Below are 23,633 nucleotides of genomic sequence, written 5' to 3' on the forward strand. Positions count from 1 at the left end.
AACCATTCGGTCATCCAACCCACATCGAACGTTATATGGTTTGGAAATATTATTTCAAATATAAGCTAAATTAACAGTATTTGTTTTTTTTTTTAAGTGCAGTATTTGGAGAATTTTATTTGATTTTTTTTTTTACAGTTGAGCCAATTAATATTTATATTCTGTTGGTCTATATTAGCATAAGGTACAATTACTGAGTTTAATACTAAGCGACGTTTCGACGAGAATACTGTCGTCTTTATCAAGCCCATCTCTCTCTCTCTCTCTCTCTCTCTCTCTCTCTCTCTCCAAATTTCAGCACTCCTTCCAACATTCAACCAGACGAAGAACGAATCGTTTATATCAACATAATGGTCCCGACCGGGTGCGCAATCACCAAATGAGCACGCAGTGAGCTAGGCTGAAGTGTAAAAATTCTAAATTCGTTGATGTTGATGCTAAACGTGTAAAGCGTCAATGAAGAAGACGTTTTTCGTCTAAATAATAGAAAAAAGATGAAATAGAATTAAAATTTACACTGAACAAATACAGGGGCGGATCTAGGAATTTTGAAAAGGGGGGGCGCCGCAAAATAAGGGCACTGACCGCGGAGACGGGGCACGCCGCTGAGAGGGGATTTTCTTTTTGGTGGGGGGGGGGAGTCCCCAAGAAAATAATCCGTCATTTCCTTGCATCTGTAGCCATTCCAAGAGCTATTTGGCTGATATTGTCGTCTAAGTAAACGTTCGGAAATCGTTGAAAAATAGCCTTAAAATCGAGCAAAAAAGCCAGTTGAACATGCGACTCGAAAATTGTCAATGCGAGCGAGGCATTATGATGGGAAAAAAGACGAATCTATTCCCTAGCCACTTCACTATTTAAGCCTTGTAACTTGTACTTTGTACTGTCCACACATGAAACAATGCTACATCAAGTTGCACTCATGCGCGTCGGTGAAGGGCATGAGTGTATTCGCCGCCGATTCCACAAGATATCTGTCTATAGCCACTCTATAGGATTAGGGCACCGTCAGCTAAACAACAAGAATTCGTTTGAAAGTGAAAGCATTAATTTGACCAGACTGGTGTGTTTGAATCGATGGTTTGGGTCATTTGGGATCCCTGCAACGGGTTGGGAACGGACATATTTGGGTCTGAGAAAGGGCACTTTCAGCAGTAAAAAAATGCACTGTCGAAAATTAGGGGGGGGGGCGCCCCTCGCCCCCATCCCCTTAAATCCGCCTCTGAAATAAAGAAGTTAGAAGTTACATGAATAGAAGTTAAAAATTACATGAACTGAAGTTAGAAATTAGACGATAGCATGTTAAAATTTTGAATCTAATATACCGCCATAGTTCTCAAGCGTTTACTGCGTTTAGTGTAAAATAACGCATGTTCAGTTACAAATAATACGTGCTGGAAAACGACACTACACGTAAAGTAAAACGTTCAAGACAAACCTGCGGACAAAACAATATCAAATGAAATGAGTGACTCCTCGGATACCCGTGAGCGTCCACTGCGCTGTAAACTTTAACGATGTATTATGTAAGAGCTAAATCTGTCTATTGGACTTGGAGATTTTAGTTTGCATAGGCGTACGAGCCAGGGGGTGGGGGGGGCAGGGTGGCAGGGCAGCTGCCCCCCTAACTTTCGGGCAATCTGACTTTTCAGGCAGACGGGTAAAGTGATAAAAAAAAAATTTCATCTACACGGCAAAGAAAAAGTGTCCGGAAACTAATAAAACATTAATTTTACGTGCGTGCTGGAATAGCAGGAAAACGCGTTTGCGGCCGTCAAATATTCCAAAATTTTCTTGGGGGTGTCTACATCCGGCTAGCTATTCAACTACCAATTATGCCCCGGTCAGACCCGGGTAGCGTCCTGCGGCGACCTTAGGGCGACCAGAAAATGGACAAAGTCGCCAGCAAACGGGAACACAACGCGAGAAAATGTCCCCAAAAATTACAAACTTGAAAAAAGCCACGTTCTCACAGCTTTCTAGGTCAGATCTCAGCGCCTTTGGCGTTTGTATTGAACATGCTCAAAGCAAACGCCGTGATTCGGGGATCATTGGTGACCATGGAGACCACAGCACGATATCTGGCGTTTTTACCACGCTTATGGCTATCTTGACGCGCTCTGAAACCATTTTCCGTCGCCGTAGCACCCCGGTCTAATTTCGGTATACCCTCCTGACTGATTGACGTTTTTCCCACTTACTGAAAATATTATTGCTACACAATCATTATGTCTGATCGGGTACATATTATTGTTTTATTAATTTTATGAAATAAGTCTACTGCGATGTAGTTTTGCTCTAAAAAATGAGAAAAACTGTCATAAACCATTTATTCACTTGTGAAGCCAAATTGCAGATCTTGAGATTGGTCTAAAAATAATTTGTTATTAAGATATTTATTCACTTGCGAAACCAATAATCAACACTCTATTATTTTTATTTTATTTTATTTATTTATTAATTCTTATTTATCTATTTTCTATTTATTTATTTATTCAAAATTACTTATCTACTTATTTGTACCATGGGGGATTGGATGGCCGAGTGGTTAGCACGTGAATGTGTTAGTCCCGAAATGACCTAGTTTGCTCGCGTATCATTTATTTTGGTCTTAAAACTGTAAAAAATAATAATTATTTCATCAGCGTATGGGGATCATGTGACTAACTGGGTAAGATGCTGGCTCGCTAGTCTGGAGGTCGGGTGTTCGATCCCTGCATTGGCCGAGAAAGCTCACCCAGATTTTCCGGCGTGGTCGGTCCCTCCTTGTCAGTGATGCAGGACGGAGAGCCTGACAAGGACAGCTGTCTAGTCACCCGGATGATACGAAAAACCGAGGTCCCGTGTACACATTGGCGTGCACGTAAAAGATCCCTTGACAGTTGGAATTCGATATAAGAGTAGGCCATATTGCCGCTGTCCCTCGTAGCACACTGTATGGCGTATGCCCGTCTTCATTAGCCCAGTTCGAAGCAAAACAGTAGGACGTTAAAACCCAGTTTATTTCTTTATGCCATTATATTGTATAATAATCTATCTCGAAATTAATACTGTTTCAAACAACCCTCAGCAATTTACGATTAGTAACCGGGTGGGGGGGGTGGATGGCTGAATGGCTGAATGGTTAGCGTGTGTGCACTGTATCATAAAGTCTGTCATTGAGTCAACTGGCGTGGTTTCGATTCCCCGGCTGTACGTGACAAGGAGTAGGCTCGCCTGTCCAAACTCGCGAGTTTTCTCCGGGTCCTCCCACTGCTAAAGACCCCTACGCGCAAGCGAATTATTGAAAAAAAAAAAATAAACCATATGTTAGTCCAGAAACGACCTGGTTTGTGTCGGGTGGACGTTAAACCCCATTTATCTCTCTCTTGGGATTAGATACCTGATGTAATTTTAATATTAACCCACTTAAGTGGATTACAAATATTCTTTGTCTTAACGACTTAGCTGCTGGTGGGCGTACAATATGTGGGTATATATTGTCGTCATAACAACTATTGACACGCGCGGTGAATACTTTAGAACATTTGCATTTTTTTGTGGTGGTAAAAGAGATTTAATCATCCTTTTGGTTTAAATAACATTTTTAAAACACGAAAAAGACATTTCTGTTATTCAACATTAATTTTTAGTCTCTTTAATTTGCTATGTCTTTTAGGATATTAAATGTTTATTTTTGAAAGATATTAAATAAAATGTGATTTATGATTTTCTCCCTTAAAAGAAGTTATCGTTCTTGAATTCCGATCCGCGTGAAGAACAATATAACGTTAAATCATCCCCATATCATTTCATAGAAGAATATATAGCAGTGCCACTAGGTATGAATGTCTCGCCAAAGCAAGGTATGTCAGCGGATTACATCTAAAATTCGGGTAATTTATTTATTTATGAATATTATTAAGAAAATAAGAATGGTGGAGAAACTAATAGTGGTCTGTATCCGGGTTGAAGTTAAGAGTTATCTTCCAAACATTCAGTTCCGTGAGAGGTTGAAAGGATAATAATAATGAAACCGTGGCTTGACTTTAGAAGACTTTCACTTTATTATATGAAGTAGTTAAGGGTCGAATTACTTAATGCAGTAAGTGCGATTAAAGTAGCTAAGTCTCTAACTCAATATCATCCAAAATCTTCGACATTTAAAACACGATTTATTTGTCGATTTAAATCAACATTGATGTTGTGATATTACCGGGAAAAGATGGCCTTCTGATATCCAATATTTAAGACAAAATAAACATTTTACAATTGGTACACGAATCGTGTACCATAATGCGTTTCAGTGCTATTTGTAATAAGGGACTTTAAAAACGAGGCTAGGCATATTCCACAAGTCATGTCAAACGGTGACGCTATATTCTTATCTGGAGAGCATGCCCAATAAATACTATCGGCGTAGACTGGAATAACCAGATGCTAGAGATTGACATTCGATTGAAAATACTGGCGTATGTCGCCGAACCTAACTGATTAGAAATTACAGTAAAAAAGAAACGATTGAATGTAAATCAATTTATATACATTCATATTACATTATTGTATGCGTTGCGACCCATTTGTGTCAATTTCTAGGTCCCAATTATTAGCGACTTAGCTCCTTTAACATGGGATTATTGGTATCGATCTTCGTAAAGTAAATCTTCTGACATGCTATCTGGACAATCTAGAACAAGCTACACAGGTAGGTAATGATAATATATTGTTGAATATTACACGTGAATATAGGGCCTCCGCCCCCAGGCCTATAACTTCTAAAGTCACATAAAAATAGCCATTTACTGGTGAATATTTCGTTATTACCGGAACTTTAGTACCTCATCTGTCAACAGCATTTTTTCCAAACACCTTTTCTTGTAGCAGGTAGTGGCTTGAAGCAATTAATTAAGGTGCTGACAACTTGATCACCAGTAAGAAAAAGTGTTTATCAGTTGGTGACAAACTGACATGGAAAAAAACCCAGATGTTGTCCCATGCATGTAAATGAACCCCTAGTTCAGCTCTGAACGTAGGTCACATTACACTCCCCCAGAGCTGAACTAATTAAGCCCATGACCCTTGACAGTTGGAATTTATTTACTGTTTGGGCAAAATTTCCCTCATATTGTGCATTCGATCCCTGTATTGGCCAAAAAACTTAAAGTTCATCAGGATTTTCCAACGTGGTTTCCCCTTTTCAGTTGTTCAGGACGGGGGGGGGGGGGGGGGCTGACAAGAACAGCTGTACTGTTGAGTTGTTCGGATGGAGCAGATAACTGAGGTCCCGTGTATATATATATTGTCGTGTACATAAAAAGATCCTGTGGCAGTTGGAATTCAATAAATGTGTAGGCCATATAATGCCATTGTCATGGAAAATTTCCATCATAGCACACTGTATGCCATGGTGTATGCCCGTCTTCATTAGCCCAGTCAGAGCGGAGAAAGAGAGAAGGGAAATGAGGTTTAACGACCACCCAACACAAACTAGATTATTTCGGGACTAACGTGGTTCATTTTTATTTCATTAATTCGCTTGCGTTTAGGGGTGTTTAGCAGTGGGAAGAAACTGGAGGACCCGGAGAAAACCCACGTGATTGGACAGGTGACCTTGTGGGTTTTCTTCGGGCTGCAGTTTTCTCCCACTGCTAAACACCCCTAAACACCCCAACACGTCATGCTTTTAGAACAAAACTACTGATTGTATCACATAAAAATGTGTTTCCCGATCGCTAAATGCCACTCAAAGATTACATAATATAACATATAATTTGACTTTTCACTGTTGTATTTTAGGATGATGTGATTGACAGTTTGACACTTCGACATCTCTGAACCAAGATGGTGTTGTCTTGTTCTCATTTCCGCGTCACGGTGGAACCTGTGATGTTCTTCTACATGATGGCCGTGTTCATTACCTTCCCAGCATTCCAAGCTCTCATTTACAGTAAAGTCTGTGTCCAACAATATAATAAAACTTTCTGTCAAAATTTGAAACACAGTTCAGCAAATATGTCGGAATATCGAGACGAAGAAGACTTTGTTCAGTCAGAGACGTCACATTGGATTTTGATGAATAATGTCGCCGGTTTGGTACCATCGTGTCTGGTCGTTTTGTTTTTTCTCAGCCCACTGGTTGATCATGTCAGCCATAAAGCAGCCATTTTAATTACAGCGGGTTTTGGAGTATTTGCAAATGTTACTAACTTATTAAACAGTGTTTACGTCGATCTGGATGCAAGCTACTTGTTGATTGGTTCAATTATTGGTGGATGTGGCGGATCGTTTACGGCGATGATGATGGTTATTTATAGCTACATAACAAACATATCTGCAGACAAATCGAAAACTGTCCGTGTTTCAGTCGTTGAAGCGATGATATTTCTAGCGGGAACAATTGGTGTGTTTTGTTCGGGACTAATGGTTGATCGACTGGGTTTTGTTTTTACCTTCAGTTTTACGACTGGACTTCTTGTTGTATTAATTCTGTATGTCCTTATATGGCTACCGGATGTAAAACCTGATAGACAGGCAGCAGATGACGTCGGATGCGCGAGGATCATGGCAAGTCGAATTTCGGGGATTTTAGAGTTTATTCATAAGGATAGAGAAGAAGGCGTGAAGGTTTTCATCGGGTTGATGATTCTTGTTCTTTTGTTGCTGATGGTTGCCACCTCAGGTACAGTATCCAATATCAAGGGGGGATAACCAAAGGGTTTCGTATGGACTCAGACTAGCAATTATTTGCCCATTGACTTCAATGCTAAATGACTGTAACATCACAGGCTGTAGCTTTTTGCTCAACATTCCGTTGGTTCCAATCTTTATAGGCACAATGGGGACAACATTTGGCAATCTCCTCATCATAATTTTGTAGGGGGTTGACCATTTAGATTTTTTGCTACACAGATTTGAAGTTGACAGGGGTGGAAATCTCACTTCCGACACAATGATTGCTCTGCAGAAAGACACTTTACACCCCCTATCCCTCCGCTGTAATATCATCAGTATTACCCAAAACTGCTATGAAATTGCAAATTTGATCCCTTTTCTCCAATTCTAGACCAAAAAGTCAACCCAAAAATGCAGGAAGAGGGGAGAAAAAAATTAAGGGAAAAATTGTCTATTTATAACTCGCACTACATTCGTCCATCATGAAATAAGGGGAAATAATTACTAGTCTTAGTCCTATATACCTCACATGTTTCTGCAGTTTAAACAAATCTGTTGTTATCTAATAAACAAACATATATGCAATTCCCTGGCCAAAGAATATGAAAATCTATGCATTTTCAGATGAGCTGTGCGGCATTCTGCAAACACTATAATACATCAGAAAACTGCGGAATTTCAGACAGAAATTTAAAAGCACATGAATTTTGAATTAAACAGAATATTTTTATTTTTGAACATAAATGCATTCTGTAAAAAGATGAGATAAATTCAATATAAATCTAACACGAAAGTACTTTAAAACAGTAATCATGATGCAATATTAGACTTTTTAACACTTTCATCGAAAACCACACAGTTTTTCTCTGTTAACGTAGTTTCAAGTGCCAAATTGTGGTCAAATCTAAAATGTTGAAACATGCAGTGCCTATCAATTTTAAAATATCTCCTATATAGCTGTATTTCCATAGGATAAGTAAGTTGAAATAATCTGATTATGTAACACTACAACAGCTTTTTCATCCCCACCCCCCAGTTTGGAATCTGATAATTTAAAAGCACATCAATTTTGAATTCCACAGAACATTTTTATTTTTGAACATAAATGCATTCTTCAAAAAGATGAGATGAATTCAATATAAATCAAACACGAAAATACTTTAAAACAGTAATCATGATGCAATATTAGACTTTTAACACTTTCATCGAAAACCACACAGTTTTTCTCTGTTAACATAGTTTCAAGTGCCAAATTGTGGTCAAATCTAAAATGTTGAAACATGCAGTGCCTATGAATTTCAAAATATCTCCTATATAGCTGTATTTCCACAGGATAAGTAAGTTGAAATAATCTGATTATGTAACACTACAACAGTTTTTTCATCCCCACCCCCCGGTATGGAATCTGATACATTGCTGACCAATCATAGGTCGCCCCGTTCACTCGGGCCTGTCAAATGATTTACAATGGCGATGGTGCCTACAACTTTCCTGACCAAGAGATATGCACAACCGTCGATCAACACACAAGCCATTAATGTTATCTTCCAATATGAGAGGCCATGATAAACACACAAGCGTCCTTTTCAAGCTCGGAAATTAAGTCATCACCAAAAAGCAAAGTTTACAAAAGTCCTCGGGGCTGGAACCCAAACTGATTACGATTTGCCCTCCACTTCCACCACAGGTGTCATAGAGATCAGGGATGAAATTGATATGCATCATCGTTCTCCTAAAGCCAGTTCAGGAAGAGATCAGGTTTTGAGATGTAGACCTGAAATGTTAAATTTGGATGAGAATGAGAATTCTGGGGCGAATACTATCCAGGGAAATGGTCATTGACATCCAGAAAATGGTCAAAATGTGGAATTCTGTCATTCAGTTAAATGTCAAGGGGAGAAGACAGGCCTGTGCAGTACCAAATTTCCAGCCCATTACTATTAGTGAGCAGAAGCAGGGATCAGGTTGGATGTACTTCTTAAAGTGTATGAAATGCACATTTATCTCACCTGTTTTGCTTCTTTTTTTTTAATACTTGTGTTGAGGTCAATCATTCCACTCTATGAAACATTACCTGGGCACCTGAAATGATAGGAGGCTGGGGATAAATATGCAATAAAAAACAGTGAGAAAATAAGAAAAAAATATGGTTTCAACTGGAAATAGAAATAAACCTCTTTATTTCTAGCGAACAGCCCGTCACTGGCCCTCCAAAAAGAAACCAGTTAACAGTCAGTAAAAAAGTAAACCTTGAGTGTCACATAAGTCTAAGCCAATCTCAAAGGTAGATGCCATGTTTTAAGGTTCGGTCTAAATATTAAGGCCAACTGCATGTTTGATCAAAAGTCACACAGGTGTGAATTTTGGAGTGTACATGTTAACATTTCATTGTATGATGTCAAAAACATGTTAGGTCTAAATGTTAAGGCCAGCTGCAGACTTCGTTCAAGGTCACAACATGTAAATAGGGTTAGGGCACATGATTTTGTGACACAATTGTGGGTTTGGGCTAGGGTCAGGACTAGGTCTTGGCTTAGGCCTAGGCTACATGCTTTTTGACAAGATTGTGGGTTAGGGTTAGGGTAAGGACTGGGTCTTGGGTTAGGGTTAGGGTCAGTCTTGTTTACATCTCGTGACTTTAGACCAAATCTGCAGTTGAGTTGGCCTTAATATTTAGACCTAACCATGTTTTGATATCATTGTGAACAAAATGTTACACATTTACAACCCAAAATTCACACTCAACCAACGGATACCCCCAATCATGGCTATTTTGATACCAAATAGTCAAAAAACTTACTGCTGGGCAATAAAAAAGCAGTATTCTTACCATTTCTGACACTTTCCATTCAAAACTTCAGGAAACAAGCCGTTGAAAAAATATCAACATCCCGAGTCGGCCATGCTTCATTATTTCATCAGGACTCAGACTAGCAATTATTTGCCCATTGACTTCAATGTTAAATGACTGTAACATCACAGGCTGTAGCTTTTTGCTCAACATTCCGTTGGTTCCAATCTTTATAGGCACAATGGGGACAACATTTGGCAATCTCCTCATCATAATTTTGTAGGGGGTTGACCATTTAGATTTTTTGCTACACAGATTTGAAGTTGACAGGGGTGGAAATCTCACTTCCGACACAATGATTGCTCTGCAGAAAGACACTTTACACCCCCTATCCCTCCGCTGTAATATCATCAGTATTACACAAAACTGCTATGAAATTGCAAATTTGATCCCTTTTCTCCAATTCTAGACCAAAAAGTCAACCCAAAAATGCAGGAAGAGGGGAGAAAAAAATTAAGGGAAAAATTGTCTATTTATAACTCGCACTACATTCGTCCATCATGAAATAAAGGGAAATAATTACTAGTCTTAGTCCGTATCAAATACCAAGGGAGATAACCCAAGGCTTTGTTAATGGTGGTATCCAATATTAAGGGGGATAACATGAGGGTTAAATATCCAATATCAAGGGGGATTTGGGGATTTGCTAATGGTACCCAATATCAAGCGAAATAATCTGAGGTAAAGGAGATGAGGAGAGAAAGAGAAGGGGGGAGAGGAAAAAAAGGGGGTTTAACATCCACTCAACACAAAATAGAACATTTCGGGACTAACACATGGTTCAATTTTATTTTATGATTCAGTTGTGTGTTCTTAGCAGTGGGAAAAAAAACCAGAGGACCCAGAGAAAACCCATGAGGTTGGACAGGCGACCCTATTCCTTGTCACGTACAACCAGGGAATCGAAACGCCGCCAGTTGAGTCAATGACAGACCTTATGATACAGCGCGCACGTGCTAACCATCCCCCCCCCACCAATAACCGAGGGATTTGCGAATTGTACCAAATATCAAGGGAGATAACCTAAGGCTTTGCTAATGGAACGATAAGCTATAGTTTGTATGAACGCAAAATGTCATATGAAACCAATTTCAAAACCTCCACATTGATTTTCATAATGATGTCTTCCTTGAGTCTTGAGTTCCTTGAGTCTTCAACTTGAACCTAATTTCTGAAATTCTTCGTTTATAGACTGACCCTCCAGCAATATGAAATAGGCTTACCATGAATTTGATTGGAAAATAACGTCGTGCTATATGTGTATAAACCAGTGATTGTATTCCATATAAATTGTGTTGTGGTTTTCAGACTTTTATTTCATGAACTTTCTGTAGGTAAAATATATCTTTCGTTATCAAGTACAGCACGTGCGACATGCACTGTATAAATCTCTAAAGGAAAGGCAATAGGTATCAGGTCACCAAACGAAAAAAATTGAACCGAAATCTTAAAATGGTTACGTGTCCGGATAAGCGGTTTTGACGTTCACGTCCAAACGACTCAATATTTTGAACTGAAATTTTGAGAGATGTTAAATACACCATTCCTCTATGGGCCTATTTCGGCGCCTAAATTTCATACGTAGGCCTACACGGACTAATATATTTCTGAGATTCTGTTAAAATCGACATGGTCCCTTTACCTCTAAAGGAGATAGGTAACCAATGAAGATTATACAATATGGGACGAATTATCACCCTACCTTCAGAATTTTACACTTTTTGCACTTTATAAATTATTGCGTTAGAACAAAGTTTGACTAATTTGACGTAGTAACAGATACAGGTGAATGACTATTATAACAATTAAAAGATAAGACTGTTTGGATTAACTACCCTTTTAAAAAAGAAATAACATGCTTAATCTTTGACATAATCATCAATATTTTCATGTTTTACAGATTATCTCAAGCTGTTGATGACGTCAACATTGATCTAACGGAGACCATATTAAAAGAACTACAGCCAGATGACGTCAGAAGACTACAAGACGTCATTATAAGTTTAACCTGTCAATCATTAGAGAGAAGATATTTACCAGTTGTTAAGTGTTTATTTAATAATATTATAATATTACAATCTGATGGTCAACTTGATATTAATTTGAATATACAGTTAATGACATGTGCTATAAAATCAGATTTTGTTGAAGGTATTGAGTATCTCTGTAGTAAGAAATTATATTTACAGGTTGAACATGACAATAAAGTATGGAATGCTTTGTTAGAATCTGTTAAGTATAACAGTTTCAATATTATTAAATATCTTTTAACAATTTCTGATTTAAATCTCAATCTAGACTCTGATAAAACTATATTAATGTTTGCTAAATCTGGTAAAATGTTGTCAATTCTTTTAAGTAATGATACAATCAAGAACATGATTAATTATAAATCTAAATCTGGTCACACTGCGTTATATGACTGTATAGAAAACACTGATGATGTTGTCGAATGTTTAAACTGTATTAACATTCTAACAGAAGCTGGAGCTGAATTCGACGAGTTCAATCTAAATAATTCATTACGATATGTTATTGTTAAGCATGGCGATAAAGATACATGCGTAGGTATTATATCATTATTACTACAACACGGTGCTGATGTTAATCAGATTGACGAGTATAACTCACCTTTAACATGTGCTATAGAACACCATGGTGATAAAGATACATGTGAAGGTAATATATCATTATTACTACAACATGGTGCTGATGTTAATCAGATTGACAGGTTGAGTTACTCACCTTTAACATGTGCTATAGACTACCATGGTGATAAAGATACATGTTTAGGTATTATATCATTATTACTAAAACACGGTGCTGATGTTAACCTGGTTGAGGGGTTGCATAGATCACCTTTAACATGTGCTATAGACTACCATGGTGATAAAGATACATGTTTAGGTATTATATCATTATTACTAAAACACGGTGCTGATGTTAATCAGATTGACGGGTATCTCACACCTTTAACATGTGCTATACGATACCTTGGTGATAAAGATACATATGTTTAGGTATTATATCATTATTACTAAAACACGGTGCTGATGTTAACCTGGTTGACGGGTTGCATAGATCACCTTTAACATGTGCTATATATGACCATGGTGATAAAGACACATGTTTAGGTTTTATATCATTATTACTAAAACATGGTGCTGATGTTAACCTGGTTGACGGGTTGGGTAGATCACATTTAACAGGGGCTATATATCACCATGGTGATAAAGAAACATGTGTTGGTATTATATCATTATTATTACAACACGGTGCTGACTTCAACCTGGTTGACAGGTATAACTCACCTTTAACGTGTGCTATAGAAGAACATGGTGATAAAGATACATGTGAAGGTATTATATCATTATTACTACAAAAAGGGGCTGATCCTACCCAGAGTGTCAAAACAACAACGCCTTTAATGTATGCCGCCCAATACGCCCACTATATAGATATTGTTAAATTAGTGCTTGTAGATATTGTTAATGTAAATAGAACTAATGATCTGGGTTTATCAGCTTGTAGACATTGTTTTGTAAAAACGAAAAAGGATGAAGATGGTGTAATCTGGGTTAGAAAAAGAGATTTTAGAACTACTCTGGCAATCTTTCAACTTTTAGTCGAGTCTGGTGCTAATTTGGTTGCTAATGGTCCCGAACTATTGTACGATATTATGAAATTCGGTCAATTAAATATTTTTGAGTATTATATAGGATTAAAGCCATTAGTGGATAGTTTTACTGAAACAACAAATCGAAATATTTTTCATCTCTTGGCCCAAGTGAAATATGAGTTTACACCAGAGAAGTTTAATTGATTGTTTAATTATAATATTGATATAAATCATGATTCTTTAACTAACACTCCTCTTATTATTGGTGCTTTCTTATTGAACCATAAATACCTGAACTTGATAACGAAATACAGTCCTACATGTGATGTTAATATACAGAACAATAAAGGTCATACAGCCATACACAGTGCTGTAATCGGGTGCCTATTATCTAAGTCTAGACTGAACCAAGCTGGAAATTTGATGGACGATTCACTGAGTGAACACTATAAAACTTTTCAAGAATGTGTTATACTTTTACTTGATGCTGGTGGAAATATTAATAGTCAGGACAATAATGGAAATACTGCTTTGATTTTAGCGGCCAAGAAAAATAATAAATTTATTTTACGTTTACTACTTGAATTGGGCTCAAATATCAGTATTTTAGAAACCAAATATGACACATCTGCTTTACAATATCTAGACCTTGATTATAGTAGACATTTTGTGAAAATGTTTTTGATGAGAGGTGGCCATAAACTTCTGAATTTACCAGGACCAGATGGCAATACACTGATACAGCGAGCTTTACTTTTCCCTACCTTTTTTGAACCAGAGAAAACTGTTGATTTAATAAGATATTTAGTTGCTGAAAACTGCTGTCTTCAGCATCTTCAGTCTGTATCTACTGAAACCAATTTCTACAATGACGATGTTCATTTAGAGGATTTTGACAGTAAAGAGAGAAATAAACTTAGACAACTAATTTATCGAAGTGGCGCTCCAGAAGAAGAGATTGTTTCGACCGTTAATTTCAAAATGGAGGATGAGCAAGATGGACAAGGTGGAATGGCTCACTCAATAAACAGGGAGAAATTCAAGTTAGCATGTTTTAACTTATCTCTTCAAGAGAAGTGCGTAAGACTCATCAGACAGAAATTGGGACTAGAAATAAAGGAAAAAGTTGAACAACTTGACTTAACTATACCTGTGGTGAGGAAGATCTTACTGTTTGATCTTCTTCCTAAAAAATACTTTATCCGTTATTCCGAGGATGATTATTATGATGAAGATAATATGAGGGAAGATGACGATGATGATGATGATGAAGATGATGATGATAATGGTTTTAAGGATAGGGACGGTGATTTTAATGGCTATGGTTACCAAGTTTATGATGAAGATAATATGAGGGAAGATGACGATGATGATGATGATGAAGATGATGATGATAATGGTTTTAAGGATAGGGACGGTGATTTTAATGGCTATGGTTACCAAGTTTATGATGAAGATAATATGAGGGAAGATGACGATGATGATGATGATGATGATGAAGATGATGATGATAATGGTTTTAAGGATAGGGACGGTGATTTTAATGGCTATGGTTACCAAGTTTATGATGAAGATAATATGAGGGAAGATGACGATGATGATGATGATGATGAAGATGATGATGATAATGGTTTTAAGGATAGGGACGGTGATTTTAATGGCTATGGTTACCAAGTTTATAACCTAGAATGAAATGAAGATGACACATCTGATATCTACAATGATGTTGTCATAGATGGTGGTGTTAGTGATGGTAATGACATACCTGATGATGTTGTTATAGATGAGAATGATAAAGATACAGATGTTAGTGATGATAAAGATATGAATGTTAGTGATAGTGATGACACGATGGATGTTGAAGGATGATTGGATGTTGATAATGGTGAAATATTGGTCCTGCTACTGCTGCTGCTGCTGCTGCTGCTGCTGATGATGATGATGATTTAGCCATATGATCTGGAAGGTGATGATGACTGTATCCATGTATAATACCTGATGATGTCCGATTTCCTATATAATTATTTATATACCCATGCGTGATGATAACATGATTGAGTATGATGACCGCATTCATGTAAACCATCTGGACGGTGATGTTGACTGTCTCCATGTATACTATCTGGACGGTGATGATAATAGAGTCTGGTGACAATAAAGATTATAAAACATTACCTAGTGATATATAATAATCCTGATATGTAGTAAGGTGGCGGTGGTGAATTGCGTTTGATATTTGGTTATATAGGATGGTATGTTTGATGTTTGATTATATAGGATGGTATGCTAAATTCCTTTAACGCGTGTTGTATTATATAGAAGATGTTGTCGTTTGGGTTAGTACACCATTTTGTAGTTTATCACCACCATGTTATTATAAATAGTTTATCAGCACCGTGTTATTATTAATGATTTATCACCACCGCCACCATGTTATATTATTTATACCATGTTATTATTAATGATTTATCACCACGACGTTATTATTAATAGTTTATCACCACCATGTTATTATAAATAGTTTATCAGCACCGTGTTATTATTAATGGGTTATCACCACCATGTTATTATTAATGGTTGATTGCCACCATGTTATTATTAATGGTTTATCACCACCATGTTATTATTAATGGTTTATCACCATCATGTTATTATTAATGGTTTATAACCACCATGTTATTATTAATGTTTTACCACCACCATGTTATTATTAATGTTTTATCACCACCATGTTATTATTAATAGTTCATCAGCACCGTGGTAATATTAATGGCTTATCAGCACCATGGTATTATTAATGGTTTATCACCACCATGTTATTATTAATAATTTATCAGCACCATGTTATTATTATTATTGGTTTATCACCACCATGTTATTAATAATGGTTTATCACCACCATGTTATTATTAATGGTCAATCAGCACGTGTTATTATTAATAGTTTATCAGTACCGTGTTATTATTAATGGTTTATCACCACCATGTTATTATTAATGGTTTATCACCATCATGTTATTATTAATGGTTTATAACCACCATGTTATTATTAATGTTTTACCACCACCATGTTATTATTAATGTTTTATCACCACCATGTTATTATTAATAGTTCATCAGCACCGTGGTAATATTAATGGCTTATCAGCACCATGGTATTATTAATGGTTTATCAGCACCATGTTATTATTAATAATTTATCAGCACCATGTTATTATTATTATTGGTTTATCACCACCATGTTATTAATAATGGTTTATCACCACCATGTTATTATTAATGGTCAATCAGCACGTGTTATTATTAATAGTTTATCAGTACCGTGTTATTATCAGTGGTTCATCAGCACCATGTTATTATTAATAGTCTATCAGCACCGTGTTATTATTAATAGGTTATCAGGACCATGTTATTATAAATAGTTTATCAGGAACGTGTTATTATTAATGGTTTATCAGAACCATATTATTATCAATGGTCTATCAGCTCGTGTTATTATTATAGTCTATCAGCACCGTGTTGTTGTTAATGGTTTATCACCACCATGTTATTATAAATGATTTATCACCACCATGTTATTATCAATGGTCTATCACCACCATGTTATTATTAATATTTTATCACCACCATGTTATTATTAATAGGTTATCACCACTGTGTTATTATTAATAGTTTATCACCACCATGTTATTATTAATGGTTTATCAGCACCATGTTATTACTAATGGTTTATCAGCACCATGTTATTATTAATGGTTTATCAGCACCATGTTATTATTAATGGTCTATCACCACCATGTTATTATTAATAGTTTATCACCACCATGTTATTATTAATGGTTTATCAGCACCATGGTATTATTAATGGTCTATCACCACCATGTTATTGTTAATGGTTTATCGCCACCATGTTATTATTTATGGTTTATCAACACCGTGTTATTATCAATGGTTCATCAGCACCATGTTATTATTTATGGTTTATCACCACCGTGTTATTATTAATGGTTCATCAGCACCATGTAATTATTAATGGTTTATCATCACCATGTTATTATTAATGGTCTATCACCACCATGTTATTATTAATGGTCTATCACCACCATGTTATTATTAATAGTTAATCACCACCATGTTATTATTAATAGTTAATCACCACCATGTTATTATTAATGATTTATTAGCACCATGTTATTATTAATGGTTTATCACCACCATGTTATTATTAATGGTTTATCACCATGTTATTATTAATAGTTTATCACCACCATGTTATTAATGGTTTCTCACCACCGTGTTATTAATAATGGTTTATCACCACCATGTTATTATTAATAGTTTATCACCACCATGTTATTATTAATATTTTATCACCACCATGTTATTATTAATGGGTTATCACCACTGTGTTATTATTAATAGTTTATCACCACCATGTTATTATTAATGGTTTATCACCGGCATGTTATTACTAATGGTTTATCAGCACCATGTTATTATTAATGGTTTATCACCACCGTGTTATTATTAATGGTTTATCAGCACCATGTTATTAATAATGGTCTATCACCACCATGTTATTATTAATAGTTTATCACCACCATGTTATTATTAATGGTTTATCAGCACCATGTTATTATTAATAGTTTATCACTATCATGTTATTATTAATAGTTTATCACCACAATGTTATTATTAATGGTTTATCACCACCATGTTATTATATGTTCATGTTTAATGCTGTATAATAAATGCGGATATGATAATTTTTTTGTGTTTTAAAAGGCAAATTATTTCACTCGTTCCCATCTTCGACTACACGCTTGATCTCGCCCATATCAATTCCCAGTATAGCACTCTTTTTCTTGCCCACACCCAGTCAATGTACAGTACGCTTTATTGCACCCACATCCAGTCCAGGTACAATACTCTTTACTTCGCCCACATCCAGTCCAGGTACAACATTCGTCATCTCGCCCGCATCATGATTTATCTTGCGCACATCCAGTCTAGTCCAAATACAGCGCGCTTTATCTCGTCCACATCCAGTTCCAGAACGTCACATTTTATCCCGCCCAAATCCAGTTCCGGTACGACACACGGGGGTTGGGTGGCCAAATGGTTAGACTATGAGTTGGTAATGTGAACTAAAATTTAATTTTAGAGTAAAATGTCCTAAAAAGAGGTGGTGGGAGGGAAGGTCTAGCAGGTAATAACGTCTAGTCATTCGGATGGGACGAACAACCGAGGTCCAGTATACACATGCACGTAAAATAAGTTCCAAATTAAAAACCTTTCCGGTGGTTCGACCCCTAAAGTCTTACGGATTTACAGCGCTTCCGATCCCCAAACAGGTTTAATTGCGACCTTCAAAGCTACGGTTGCTTGTATTGTTGTTTCCTATGACAGCTTTCAAATCCCACTCTGGCGCCGTCATAAAATCTTGCTCACCTTGATGCTTCATAACGTCACTGAAAGGGGTCATATCTTAGTATCCTCTCCCCTCTTCCCAATTGTCTGTTTTTAGACCACGATATTCAAATATCGTCAGTAAATTTAATCAAGCCATGTTTTAAACAAAATTGGATAGGCAATTCATAATTTTTGTGCATTAGACAAGTGAGAACCATAATGGTTCTCCGACTTAAGGATTTATGTCGCGTATTTTGATTGGCTGTTGTACACGACATATATTTAGCACCGCCTACATGATGTTGGGCAAAGCCAGCTTTGAACGGTTCGATTTAATAGAGATGATTTGTACCCGTGTCAGGTATAATAAGGTTCCATTTCTATGGCACTAAAACTCCATAAAAATTGTGTTCGTAGCGCTTAACAAAACAAATCTACATAAAATCTTTAGCCCCAATACCCAGGACTCGCTACTTTGACACTCATGGGGGGAGGGCTTCGTTGAGGTTCGCAAGTTCGTTCGTTTGACACTTTATCTCAACGATCAGTGCCTGATATACTGCCAGTCTGCATTTCTGGCAGCCTGTTTTTTCAAACATTTCTAGGGGAGGCCCTCCTACCCAAGTTGAAGCTTGTACATTTGTCCCCCGTAACCTTGGACTTTGCTCCAGCTTTGCCCCTCCAACCACCGCCACTGGGCACACCGCATGATAACACAAAAGAGTCCGATGAAGAGCAATTCACAATAACAGACTGCTATCTGCAGACAGGATATGGCTGAAACCATTTTAGAGCACTGCCATGGATCTCGAACTCCGATTAAAGTCTAAGAGAGAACTATGATCAATGGTGTCGAGTGCAGCTGATAAATCTAAAAGTATCAAAAGTTTAATTTGACCATCATCAACCACCATCTTTATATCATTCAGGACTTAGTTAATGTCTGTTTCGGTACCATGACTTGGTCTGTAGGCCGATTGCAGTTTGTAGAAAAGACTGTTGATTTCTAAATGTTCAAATAATCCAATTTTAACAACTTCCCAAGAACTTTGGAGAGGAAAGGCCGAATAGAAACTGTGTAACACTTTCTTGCAGATAACAGAATATCAGCATAATCTATAAAACATTTATTGAGAATATGAAATAGACATAAATCGGGGGAAGCTCTATTCCAAGTCTGACTTGCTGTCAGTAAACGTCTGCTTATAAAGCCTCTAACAATTAGCTGAGGTGGACAAGAGTGATAATCATATATGGTATTGTTTATTATCAATTATGGTGTTTGTAATTAAACTGCATATTTCTTTGAAAGTCATTGTCAGGTCAAGGTATAATGAACTGACCACTAATACATTCTCTTCGAAATTCAGTCTAGTGTTACACGCGGATCATGTGTAGCTTGTTAAAGAACATCTCGAATAAACTAGATGATTATTAAGAACGTGTCTTCACAGAAGTTGTCGAGAGTTTAAACGTCAACTTCAGTTATAGATCAGTTTTGTCACACCAGGTTACTTATTAAAAATAAATAACGAACATAATATAAACGTCAACTTCAGGTATAAATCACTCTGTTACAACTGGCCGATGTAACAGATGCATATTTTAGAACAGCCCATGGTCGTCTTGTTTTGTTTCTTATTTTCGTCTTAGGACTCCATTTTATTACCACATTTCGGTTCCACATTTATATATTAATCACTGCTACATATTTTGTTGGTGTTATATCCAAGTCAATGTTTTAGATATGCATTTCCTGTCTTAACCTAAGGTCAAGGCTGTTAGCCTGATTGTAATTTATGAAGCCATGAGCTTTTAATCATTTTTCAACGTACTAACGTGTTTACTTATTAACGGTTCATAAACATGTTGTAAACCCCTCAGTTATCTGGCAAGTCGTAAGTACATATAACAGCGATATAAAACCAATATATATATATATTTGTACTTGTAATCCGTTTTAAGAATAATTCTGTAGCCTACAGTACATGTATGTATAATTTTCACGTATGTATTTTGTTTATTTGTAGAAAAAACATTCACCATTCATTCAACATTTATTCATCATTCGACATTCATCATTCAATTTATTATGCATTAGATTTTATTTCAACTTACCAACGTATAAACGTGTAATTTCGGTAGAATATGTGTAATGACTTGTAGTTGTACTGGTAACGAATAACGAAAGTAATAAACGCATAACAAAACAAAATATATTTTAGATTTTTGACTTAGGACTATTACATATCTGTACAAAACTCAATTTGTATAAAGCAACGTGAGTGATAATACGAGTCATTAAAAATAATACAACTGTAATATGGCAGAAAAAATTAAATATCCAGCTAAAACGACAGAACGCATACATACCTGGTTAGAGGAAGTTGATTGGAACGGACATGTGGATGAAGACAATATATCTAGCAAATCATCAGGGTCCTCAAGTCAACATTCAGTATTTTCAGCATTAGCCAAAGAGAGAGTTAAAGAAGCAGAACTTAAAGCCAAAGCTGCTGCATTGAAAAAAAAACATGAAATTAACGAACGCCAACTTATTTTGGACAGACAACGCGACGAACTAGAGTTAAAAGCTGAAATTTCTATGAATCATGCAAGGCGGGCGGTATGCGAATCGCTGAATTTTGATCTGTTTGATCAAGAAAATGATTATAAGTATGGAATGTTCTCCACACCTAATGTCAATCACTGTAACACTAACACCTTGTTTCAATACCTGAAAAATCAAGCCATTCAATGCCAATTACGAAAGACGTACAAGTGCCGATAGAACATAAGTCAAGTACAACATCAAACGAACATTTAGCTTCATATAAACTTATTGAAAAGCAAACAAATCTTCAAGAACGTCAAACAAATTTAGCTGAAATACTCGCTAATCAACAAAAGAGAAGTCTTCTACACCTGCCACAACTCTTTAAATTTCATGGCGACCCACTTCAATATCGAACATTTATTAAATCATTAGAAGATAGAGTCGAAACAATGGTTACTAGTAAAAGAGATCAATTGTATTATCTTGAACAGTTTACTGAAGGTGAGCCAAATATACTCGTAAAAAGCTGTCTACTCATGGAACCCGACGAAGGTTTAGCAAAAGCCAAACATCTACTTAAAAGATTTTTGGAGACGAGTACAAAATTACTACAGCATATTCCAATAAACTACTGAAATGGCACCTCTTAAAATCTGAAAACGTACAAACGTTAAATAAGTTTTCTCTCGCATTAACCAGTTGTTTAAATGCGATGAAGCATCCAAGAAATTTGAAAGAATTAATGGAGAAGTTACCCTATGGAATGCGAGATAGTTGGAGAAGAAGAGTACAACAAATTAAAACTAAATCTAAAAGGCAAATCAATCTTGAAGACTTTGTCATATTTGTGCAACAAGAAGTAGATGCCCTGACTGACCCAGTATTTGGTATAAATTTCGAAACCGGGCCTTTAATTAATAAGCCACCACCTCAATATTTTAAACCAAAACAAACCCATGCAACAAACTTTAGTGATATAGGTTGGAAAAGACAATCCTTTTCGAACAATAAAACAAAATGCCTTTATTGTTCCAAAGACAATCATTCTATGGATTCCTGTTTTGAGATCATGAAAATACCATATGAGCAACGTCGTGAATATCTAAAGTCTAAGCAACTTTGTTTTGGTTGTCTTGAACCTGGACATGATTCAAGAGAATACAGATTCAAGAAAATCTGTCGAAAATGTGGTAAATCACCTCCTACAATAAATCATAATGACGGCTCATATCAGCAAAATGAACAACATGCAAGTAAAGTTATGTCATTTAATGCCCACAACGCTTATTTATCCAACAACGCCCACAACACTTACTCACCCCAAAACGCCAACTCAGTCAATAACGCCCATCCTTTCACCCAAGCGCGTTCACCAAACGCCCACATATTCACCAATGCCCACAGTGCTCGCCTATATCCTAACGCTAAAACCGCCCAGCCATTGTCCCATGCTTATAAGCCAACTAACGCTTTCTATGCTCATTTATCACCAAACGAATTGAGCGATAATAATCCTATAAATAGTGATTTCAACTCAACGCCAAACATCCTCAACACGCAATCTTCGAATTTATTAAATGGTAATCCTCCATTTATGCATCACAACATTAATTAATACGGAAAACGCCTGTATTTCCAACAATTCACATCCATGTATCCAGTTACAAAGAACAGAACTGTCTAATAATCAAAACGTTGTTAATAAGTATGTACCTGCAAGTAATCCTCAAGTAAGAAGCGGTTTTGTTGGTTTTGTTGAAAACGATGAACAGGATTTTGTGCTGCCAATTTTATTAGTTAAACTTAAAAGAAGAGACAATAATGACTATTTGTTTACACTAGCATTTCTAGATAATGGTTCAACTGGATGTTTTATTACAAAAGAATTAGCTAACCGTTTAGATTTAGAAGGAAAGGACACTACTATTTTACTTGGTACAATGCACGAAGAATCTTCTGTTAAAAGTAAAATAATTTCTGATTTAGAAGTGTGTGACATTAGTGAGAATAACATTATACAGCTTCCTAAACAGTACACTAAAAACGAAATTCCCGTTGACATTCGTAATCTCCCTAAACCTGAATATATTCAAAAATGGGAGCATTTGAGATCCCTATGTTTACCCGAGTTGCCTCCCTTTACTCATGTTGGACTACTAATTGGTGAAATGAAATGAAATGGGGTCCTACTGTTTTGCTCCTAACTGGGCTAATGAAGACGGGCATACGCCATACAGTGTGCTATGAGGGAACTTTTGCCCGGACAGCGGCACTACGGCCTACTCTTATATCGAATTCCAACTGTCAAGGGATCTTTTACGTGCACGCCAATGTGTACACGGGACCTCGGTTTTTCGTCTCATCCGAATGACTAGACAGCTGTCCTTGTCAGGCCCTCCGTCCTGCATCACTGACGAGGGGGAATCACGCCGGAAAATCGGGATGAACTTTCTCGGCCAATGCAGGGATCGAACACCCAACCTCCAGGCTAGCGAGCCAGCGCCTTACCCACTTAGCCACCGTGATCCCCCTACTAATTGGTAC

The 23,633-nt window shown here is 36.6% G+C and overlaps 1 protein-coding gene and 1 long non-coding RNA gene across 2 annotated transcripts; one reads left to right on the forward strand and one right to left on the reverse strand.

The window, feature by feature from the left end:
- The first annotated feature begins 3,761 nt into the window (after nt 1-3,761).
- Nucleotides 3,762-6,687, forward strand: LOC126822640 (solute carrier family 46 member 3-like). The gene is made up of 2 exons (XM_056103513.1): nt 3,762-3,845; nt 5,776-6,687. Exon 2 carries the CDS (start codon nt 5,821-5,823, stop codon nt 6,685-6,687), a length of 867 nt encoding a protein of 288 aa, XP_055959488.1. The 5' UTR covers nt 3,762-3,845; nt 5,776-5,820.
- A 782-nt stretch (nt 6,688-7,469) lies between these two features.
- Nucleotides 7,470-10,025, reverse strand: LOC126822642 (uncharacterized). The gene is made up of 3 exons (XR_007680918.2): nt 9,482-10,025; nt 8,661-8,733; nt 7,470-8,425 (listed from the first exon to the last, which is right to left on the reverse strand). It is a non-coding gene; the product is annotated as an uncharacterized LOC126822642 (long non-coding RNA).
- Between the last annotated feature and the right edge of the window lie 13,608 nt (nt 10,026-23,633).

Source organism: Patella vulgata (assembly GCF_932274485.2).
Source record: "Patella vulgata chromosome 5 unlocalized genomic scaffold, xgPatVulg1.2 SUPER_5_unloc_1, whole genome shotgun sequence".
NCBI lineage: Eukaryota > Metazoa > Mollusca > Gastropoda > Patellidae > Patella > Patella vulgata.

What these genes read in the sequence shown, in the direction of transcription:
- LOC126822640 (XM_056103513.1), top strand. Translation starts at nt 5,821, where the DNA reads ATGGTGTTGTCTTGTTCTCATTTCCGCGTCACGGTGGAACCTGTGATG.